The sequence below is a fragment of the Pleuronectes platessa genome, chromosome 2 (genome assembly GCF_947347685.1).
Source record: "Pleuronectes platessa chromosome 2, fPlePla1.1, whole genome shotgun sequence".
NCBI classification, from domain to species: domain Eukaryota; kingdom Metazoa; phylum Chordata; class Actinopteri; order Pleuronectiformes; family Pleuronectidae; genus Pleuronectes; species Pleuronectes platessa.
The window spans coordinates 4,171,969-4,180,569 of NC_070627.1; the positions used below are offsets into that span (position 1 = coordinate 4,171,969).

The 8,601-nt window shown below is 47.8% G+C and overlaps 2 protein-coding genes across 2 annotated transcripts; one reads left to right on the top strand and one right to left on the bottom strand.

Annotated features, from left to right (window-relative positions):
* Positions 1-50: 50 nt before the first annotated feature.
* pdhb (pyruvate dehydrogenase E1 subunit beta) lies at positions 51-4,768 on the top strand. The gene is made up of 11 exons (XM_053429710.1): positions 51-142; positions 243-296; positions 1,789-1,896; positions 2,011-2,073; positions 2,190-2,225; positions 2,319-2,509; positions 2,765-2,859; positions 3,028-3,138; positions 3,309-3,400; positions 3,486-3,627; positions 3,905-4,768. Exons 1-11 carry the CDS (start codon positions 104-106, stop codon positions 4,048-4,050), a joined length of 1,077 nt encoding a protein of 358 aa, XP_053285685.1. The 5' UTR covers positions 51-103; the 3' UTR covers positions 4,051-4,768.
* A 373-nt stretch (positions 4,769-5,141) lies between these two features.
* LOC128459301 (uncharacterized) lies at positions 5,142-8,601 on the bottom strand. The gene is made up of 5 exons (XM_053444436.1): positions 8,002-8,601; positions 7,525-7,695; positions 7,252-7,430; positions 6,862-7,102; positions 5,142-6,662 (listed from the first exon to the last, which is right to left on the bottom strand). Exons 1-5 carry the CDS (start codon positions 8,599-8,601, stop codon positions 6,135-6,137), a joined length of 1,719 nt encoding a protein of 572 aa, XP_053300411.1. The 3' UTR covers positions 5,142-6,134.

An 8,601-nucleotide genomic window follows, 5' to 3' on the forward strand; every position in this document is an offset into this window, starting at 1 on the left:
CGTGACGCAGGGCGACCCACAACAGAAGCGCGGCGCTGATTGGTAGGAGCGCTCCGACCTCAGCAGAGTCCCCGCCTTCTGCCCAGCAGAGGACAGGTTGAAGATGGCGGCGTCCGTGAAGAGTTTTCTGCGCTCCGCAAAGGTCTGGAACCCGCTCCACCGTCTCTATGCTGCACTTTAATCCCCAGTACGAGGTTCTGACTGCCGCTGTGTGTTCTCTGTGTGTGTGTCTCTCCCCTCAGGGAACCGTGTCCACGCTGCGGGCGTTTCACAGGAGCGTTCCGGCCGCAGTGCAGGTCAGTTAGCAGCTAACAGGCTAACGATAGCCTCCTCCCAGCTAACACACTTTCATTCCCTGATGTTTAAAACTGCGCAGCTCACTGACAGATACCAGCTGTGATCAGTTTGTATCCGGGGGTGGTGTGTGTCCGCCCTGTGCGGTGTCACCGTGTCGACCCCCTGATCCTCCGGGTGTTTGACTTCATCCCTGAACCGGTTGTGTGTGGTTTTTTTTAGCCTCCTGGTGACACTTGTCTCCTCGGGAGCGACTTTCCAATGTCAGCACAACATCGGACAATGTGGCTCCAGCCGTGGTCACCTGCAAAACCGCAGCCGCCACCCGGTGTGTGTGTCGAGGCTCCGGTTCCAGGGCTGACGTGCGGATGTCAAAGCTGTTAAACGCGTCTTTAAAACCCACAGAACCGCTTTAAAAGAGATCGTTAAAGGTCCAGTGTGAAGGATTCATCAGCAGACATCGATTCATAGTGTTTCATTTGAATACGATCACCTGGAACTGAGATTAAACGGGTTTTGGTTACTTTAGAATGAGCCTTTATATCCACATCACAAGTGGGACCTCTTCCCTGGAGGCTGCCATGTTGCAGCGCCATGCTTCTACAGTAGGATCCTTCCTGTCAGACGTGACCTGCGGGTGAAATCTGGTGAATTGTCTCCAGAGTTTATCCGGAGTTTTGTTTTCACACATGCACAACAGCAACAAATCCTGTGTGTTACTCATGGAGAGGTGGAGCAGACAGACAGGAAGTGACGTTTTACAGCTGTCATCAGCTCCTATCACAAGAACCTTTGACATCTCCGTCTGTGTCTTCTACGTGTGTGACTCCACTTTTACACTTTTTGTTTGTTTCATTTTTGCACCTGTCGCGTTTTAGAAGCATCATCAACCCCCTCCCCACTCACTTGCAGAAACCAGTGGGGGGGGCGAGACTACTGCTTTTCTATGGGCTTCATACTGGGAGTCCAGACCATACCAACCTATATTTAGGCTGTGTTTTTTTATTGTCATATTAGCCCCTATAAAGCACTGACAGCCTGAATATGTCCACAGCCTCCTTCAGAAACACATTCTTACCTTTTGAGCAATATTTTTTTTTAATTTTTAAGCTATAATTGACTTCTTCTCAAATTTGAGAATTTGCACAACCTTACTTTAGCATATTAGGATTTAAGGTTACATTTTCCTCATTTAAGTTTCAAATTTACTTAAAAATCAGTGATCATGAATTTAGTTTTTCTCAGCCTTTTACTTCTACTCTGCAAGTCTTATGTGAGTTTCTCTTAAATCTTTCTGGATGGATTTTGTGTTTTTAACGAAACCTTGTATAGAACCTTTTGCACATGTGAGCAAAGACAAAATTCTGCCTCGACAAAGCAAGACAATAAAGTCTTCTGTATCTATCCCTCTATCCGCCTATCTCTCCAAGTGCTGTTATCAGAAAGTGGTTTCAGGATATTGATACCTCTCCTTCTGCTGCTGTTTGTTATCAGATGAACGTCCGTGATGCCCTCAACCAGGCGATGGACGAGGAGCTGGAGAGGGACGAGCGGGTGTTCCTGATGGGTGAAGAGGTGGCTCAGTACGACGGAGCCTACAAGGTGAGTGGACCCTCGTCACAGCACGATGACGTCCATGAAAATGGTCAAACAGGAACAAAATAATGTTGTTCTGTTGTGCCGAAGGTCTAATAAATCCTTAACATGTGTGTGTAGGTGAGCAGAGGTCTGTGGAAGAAATACGGAGACAACCGTATCATCGACACTCCGATCTCCGAGGTGAGACACTCGACCTTCGACCTCTTGTTCTCTGTTGTAAATAAACCTGTTTGTTTTGTTTGTGATGAAAACACTGGAAACAACTAACATGCTCCTTCTCTCTCTCCGCGACACAGATTGGCTTTACTGGTATTGCAGTGGGAGCTGCCATGGTGAGTTCAGTCAACACACACGGTTATTACAGTGAGTGAATTTATAACGTTATTTGTCAGCTCTTATTGATATTACTCTGTCGCCCCCTGCAGGCCGGACTCAGACCCATCTGTGAGTTCATGACCTTTAACTTCTCCATGCAAGCCATCGACCACGTCATCAACTCTGCAGCAAAGACCAACTACATGTCCGCCGGTCTGCAGTCGGTGCCCATCGTCTTCAGGGGACCCAACGGAGCATCGGCCGGCGTCGCTGCTCAGCACTCACAGTGCTTCGCTGCCTGGTGCGTTCATTATTACTCTGGTAGCTTTACATAGGACTTAAAGGTTCAGTGAGCGGGATTTAGTGACATCTAGTGGTGAAGTTGCATGTTGCAGCTGAATTAACGCTGCAAATTTCCCAAAGTTTTTCTATTGGATTCAGATCTTAACTGTGCTCAGCGTCCCTTTCATGAAACCAGCCTGAGAGATAATATCCTTTTAGTACTTGAAGTATCCGAAGGAGAAGTGTTTTCATAGCGATGGTCTTCTTCGTGCAGGTACGCTCACTGTCCTGGTCTGAAGGTCGTTAGTCCCTGGAGCGCAGAAGATGCCAGAGGTCTCATGAAAGCATCCATCAGAGACGACAACCCCGGTGAGAGACCATCTTTTGTCGGGGGTGTTCCCTTCCTCCAGCTCCTTCCTTTCAACAGCTTTTTTTTACTTTCTGCTCATTTATATACAAACGCATTCAAAGCCCAAGTTTGTACTTAGATTCTGTTGATATGTTTTAGCTGTAACCGTGCCTCTGTGTGTGTTACAGTTGTGTTCCTGGAGAACGAGCTGATGTATGGCGTTGCCTTCGAGATGTCGGAGGAGTCACAATCCAAAGACTTCACCATTCCCATCGGCAAGGCCAAAGTGGAGAGACAAGGTGAGACTCATGCCGTCCTCAGGTGATATGCATCAGTTTGTCTGAGTGTTAAAGATATAAAACAACAACACCTAATATTTATACAACAGTGGATGGAAATGGACCTGGACTCGTCGATTATCTGGACATTGACTTGTTTCTAAACTCTGTTCTTGTCCTCTGTGCTTCAGGGACTCACGTCACGCTGGTGTCTCACTCTCGATACGTCAGTTACTGTCTGGACGCCGCTGCCGTCCTCGCCAAGGAGGGAATCGAGTGTGAGGTAGAGGAACAACACAGTTGATGGCTGACAGAGGTCACCTGTGCTCAGCGCTGGGTTAACGACTTCCTCTGTGTGTGTTTGTCAGGTGGTCAACATGCGCACCATCCGTCCTATGGATATCGATACTATTGAGGCCAGTGTGATGAAGACCAACCATCTGGTGACGGTGGAAGGCGGCTGGCCTCAGTTCGGCGTCGGAGCAGAGATCTGTGCCAGGGTCATGGAAGGTGAGCATGATCCCACACCTGTGTTCTGATCTGTCGGTGAACTTTAAACCTGGATATCTTGATTTAAAGAACCTATGAAACTGATATATGTCCCCCTCCTCCTCTTCATGAGTGCTATTTGATTCTGAATGTGTGGTTCCAGTAAAAACTTGAAGCCCTGGGGGTTATTGTCACAGATGTTGACCGCAGTTTTGGAGACTTCTCACCACCACCTTTGTTTACTTCTGCAGATTGGGAACATGTATTTTCTATTTTAACCTCCTGTGTGTGTTTGCAGGTCCAGCTTTTAACTACCTTGACGCTCCAGCCACCAGAGTGACAGGAGTCGACATCCCGATGCCCTACGCCAAAATCCTAGAGGACAACAGTCTGCCGCAGATCAAAGACATCATCTTCTCTGTCAAAAAGACCCTCAACATCTGAGACACACACACACACACACACACACAGGACAATCCTACCAGAGTCCTCTTTGTCTTGCTCACACAGATATTGGTCAAATATTTAAACCTTGTGTAAATAACAGTCAAACGCTTTCTTTAAAAACTTCTCCCGACTGTTTAGTTTCCATCCAGATGTTGATCGATGAAACGCACAGCTGTTCAACCTGCACCCAGAGCTGCCGACACACAAGAGTTCTGTCAAGTCATCACTTCTGTTACTCATGTACACACTTAACCGAGCTCTGCGTGTGGCTCTGGTTGCTCTGTCCACTTCTTCCTCTTCAAAATAAGAGTAGCTTTATCCTGTAGATTTTAAAACTGTATTTCTGTGACATTTGATGACAACAAACTGCTGAGTGAGCATAGAGAAGGTGAGGATCTGATCAGTGTACAGGTCTGAGAGCTGCCAGGGTCAGAATAAATGTGTGAACTTAATTTCTTCAGCCCTCCAGAGGGACTTTGTAGATTAATGTTCCCTGCTCTCCTATATTTCTAACCACCAAATCCACAAACTCAGTCTACTTACTTAATTATACCGACACTTAACTCAGTCTTTGAAAGCAGCAGTGAAGAAGAATGACCCAGCCGATCACTGGAGGTGGAGCGTGGTCCGGATTATTTATTGTAGCTGCAGCAGCTCTGTGGATGTTTTTGTTGCTGTAAATGACTGTTACAGAAATAAAAACCTTTGTCCTTCACGCTGCCTCGATCTCGCACGTCATTTATATTTCAGGATGTTCTCCCCGTGTCTGCCAGTGCACTGGTTCCTCCCAGTATGAACACATGGTGACTGGGGTTAGCTTAAAACTGTAGCCGTGAATCTGATTTTTTTTCTAATTCACTGGTGATGTATTCAGGGAAAATGTGTTTTTCTGCCTCTGTGCTGAGAAAGAATGACCTTAAAGGTCAAGGTCACTTTGACCTCAAACCCCTTGTTTGCCTTGTGAACACATTATCTCAAGGAAACCTCTAGCTCTAGAGAATTCTTTCATTTTCATTAGCAACAAATAAACTTATAAGAAACGTGAACGTACATCCATTTGATTCAAAGATACCTAAAATGACGCAAACCACATTTCAGAAACTTTTATTCAACGTGTACATTGACTTGTTAGTTTGATCCGTGTCCCATCCGCTAACATGGAGGAGAGGGGGGTCTATGACCTGTACTGCCGCTGATCCAGGCGCTTTGGTTTGACTCGTGGGGATCTGACATGTCGTCCATCTTTATTTACAGCCGGATTCAAACTGGTTCGGAAGCTTTGAATCTGTTCAGCTCACGAACAGTAAACAGAAAAATAAAAGTAGAAATCCCAGGTCTGTAACTCGTCTGTACATCGACTCAGCTGAGGAAACTTTTCAAACAAGAAACACACAACTTCAGATTGTGATCACAAACAGTCTGAGGCTTCCAGTGTTCAGAATCCACCAGTTTCTGCTCCTTCATCAATCAAACTCTGAACTGTGAGAGCTGCTCTCATAGGTAATAAAAATAAATCCATCTGAATAAGGATTAGAAAACAAAACAGTTTTTACTTCCCCATAACTTGAATCACCCAGCAGCTGGAGAAACATCTGGAAGGTCACTTCCCAACAGATATTTGAACATTTACAGACTCATCAGTGGCTGGTGGCTTTACTCTTCAAGTGGACCCGTGTTCCACCACCAGAGGATTTGAATCAAAGAAAAACACAACCAGGAAACATTATTGAAAATAAAAAAACTGCTTTTACAAGGAAATGATACAAAGAGATTATTGATTGGCTGAGTTTACAAATGTTAAAAACTATAATTTATTTAAACCAAAGCCATTATGTTATTACTATAATTTGTCCTCGGTTGATGGTTGTTGGTTCAGACTCAATCTATCGAGTTGTTCAGGCCACAGTCAAAACCCTGAATCATAATTTTGAGGATGAAGATGTTTTTTAATATGGTCGAGTTAAATTTAACGATGAAATAAAAAAGCGATTTAATGAGAAAATGAATAGAGGTGAGGGCGGAGCCTCTCGTGCTGGTTGTGGGTGTGGCATGTTGAGTTCATGGGTGGGGCCTACAAAGTCTTAGGGAGCTGATAGGTCGGATCGTCCAACCTCTGAATGTCCCTTCAGCAGGCCGAGCCTCACCACCACCACCCTCCTCTTCTTCTGCTCCGACTCCTCATCATCATCCTCATCATCCTCCTCATCATCATCATCCGCCTCCTCTCTCTGCTTCGCCTTTCGTTTGCCTCTCTCCTTCCTCTTCTCTTCCTTCCTCTGCTTCTTTGCCTTCTTCCTCCTCCTCCTCTTCTTCTCCTCTTTTTCCTCTGCTGCTTGATCCGCCACCTCCTCCTCCTCCCCCTCTTCCACTTCCTGTGGCACACCATCTGGTACCTCTGTCTGCTCCACTGCCAATTCTAGTTCGGCCTCCTCTTCCACTTCTTCTTCTTCTTCCTCCTCCTCATCATCATCATCATCATCCTCCTCCTCTTCTTCTTCATCCTCCTCCTCTTCCTCCTCTTCGATATCGTCTTCCTCCACATCTGACATCTGTTCACCTTTCATCTGTTCTTGCATCAACCTCGTCCTTTGTCGTCCATTTTGTGTTGACTGACAAAAACACAAACACACACAAACTTCAGAAATAAGACCTTGAATAAAGTTCCTAGAAAAGTATTGACACATTTAAACTGTAACAGAAAACAGAAAAGCATCATCATTCATTTGAATCCGGAGGAGTTTCACTGATGAATGTTAGATCAACATTCTTTCTCTTTGCACTACCAGAGCCGCTGATCATGACACTCACTGTCTTCTTGCCGTTCCGGAGCCGGTGCAGCAGTAGCCGGACCGTGTCCTTGTTTTGACACAGTCCCATGGTGTTGAGGGCATCGAGCGCGGCGCCGGAGCAGCCCTGCAGACGGAGCTCCGCCCCCAGAGCCGCCTGCAGGAAGTTGTTCTTCCAGATGTTCCGAGTGAACAGTGGGATGGAGAGCGCCACCACAGCCCGGCGCTCCAGAAGCGTCTGCGCCTGCTCCTCCGACAGCAGGCTACCGCACAAAAGAAAAGCAGATGCTCGTCAGACCCCCAACCGCTCAGATTTAGATTCACAGGCCTATGATGAAGTTTAAGTAGATAATATTAAAAAGGTAATGAGCAGACAGCAGAATTCCTCATTCAAAGCTCAAACGCAACTTACTGGCTGCTCTTGGCGAGGGCGTTGAGGTCCGGGAACAGGGAGCGGAGGCAGGTGGTGACCAGTGGAGCTTTCTCCTGGGCCCAGTTCAGACAGCGTCGCCAGGGGAAGGAGGACAGCGGCTTCCTGCTCGTCACCTTGTGATGAAAGGGGCTGCCTGTCTGCCGCGACAGTAACTTCATCTGCACCGCAACAGGGAATACACAACAAATAAAAACGTGCTTGTTATGAAGACTAAAGCGATTTATCCTGAATGACGGGAGTGTGCGTCCTCACCTCCTCTTTCAGCTGTTTACACCAGAAGTCCATCATGGGCTTCCGGGCGCCTTTAGCCGACCAGAGCATTTTGAAAGCCGCCTTGTAGCAGGACTTGCTCACCAGCTGCGCCGCTTTGCTCTTCTTCCCCATCCTGCGGCCTTTCTTCTTCTTGTCTCTGCCGTCTGACTGCTGTCACCAAGCACATGAGGATGTTTCAGGTGTTTGGTCTTTATGGACATAATGACACTCATGTTGTATAAAGCAAGAAGATACAACTTCGGACTGTTTACGTTTTGAAAAGAAAAAATGGTTTGGAAACATTTTTAAAACCCAGATTGTTTTCTTTAATTGACTTTCAGGAATTAATCATTCTCTCTCTCTCTCTCTCTCTCTCTCTCTCTCTCTCTCTCTCTCTCTCTCTCACAGACACAACTTATTCTCTTTCACCTACTCTCACACACTCACTCTCTCTCTCCCTCTCACACCCACATCTACCTGTTTGGTGTCCGGTGGTTTCAGCCACACTGACCGCTTCCCGACTTGTTTGCGTTTGCATTTGCTCCGGATGACCTGGGCACACGTCTCGCAGAGGAAGGACCGGTCTTGCACCACAGTGTCCGGGAACGCCCAGTGCACGGTGTCCGGGGAGGTGAAGGTGTGCACCGCCCGGCGGTTGAAGCTGCGGCCGTGGCGCTCGAACACAGACTTGCAGCAGGAGCAGCTGCTGTCCTCCGGCCAGGCCATCCGCCGGCGGCTGCCGCGCTGCTTGGTAGAGGAGGCGGCCTGCGCCATCAGAGAGGTCGCTTCCACATAGTTCCCCACGGGACAGTCCACCTCCGCCCCCACGGCCGGCTCGGGCAGCTCTACCGGCAGAGAGGCAGCGGGCTCCACCGGGGTGCTCTGCTCCTGCTCAGCCGGGGCAGTGAAGCCTTCCCCCGCAGTGACTCCGCTGTCAACCGCTGATGTCCCGGAGAAGGAGGGCTCCTCTGCGGGAGCAGAGCCGCTCTCCACGGAGTAAGCATAGTCGTGCTCGTTCGGGTCGGACGAGGGCCCGTTCTCCCCCGGGGTCGTCGCGGTGCTGTTCTCACTCGACAT

What these genes read in the sequence shown, in the direction of transcription:
- pdhb (XM_053429710.1), top strand. Translation starts at nt 104, where the DNA reads ATGGCGGCGTCCGTGAAGAGTTTTCTGCGCTCCGCAAAG. An exon ending in TCACAGTGCTTCGCTGCCTG is followed by an intron (nt 2,510 to 2,764) that starts GTGCGTTCATTA and finishes TTCTTCGTGCAG; the next exon opens with GTACGCTCACTGTCCTGGTC. An exon ending in GGCCAAAGTGGAGAGACAAG is followed by an intron (nt 3,139 to 3,308) that starts GTGAGACTCATG and finishes TCTGTGCTTCAG; the next exon opens with GGACTCACGTCACGCTGGTG.
- LOC128459301 (XM_053444436.1), bottom strand. Translation starts at nt 8,601, where the DNA reads ATGTCGAGTGAGAACAGCACCGCGACGACCCCGGGGGAGAACGGGCCC. An exon ending in GCCCTCGCCAAGAGCAGCCA is followed by an intron (nt 7,103 to 7,251) that starts GTAAGTTGCGTT and finishes TTTGTGCGGTAG; the next exon opens with CCTGCTGTCGGAGGAGCAGG. An exon ending in TCCGGAACGGCAAGAAGACA is followed by an intron (nt 6,663 to 6,861) that starts GTGAGTGTCATG and finishes TGTTTTTGTCAG; the next exon opens with TCAACACAAAATGGACGACA.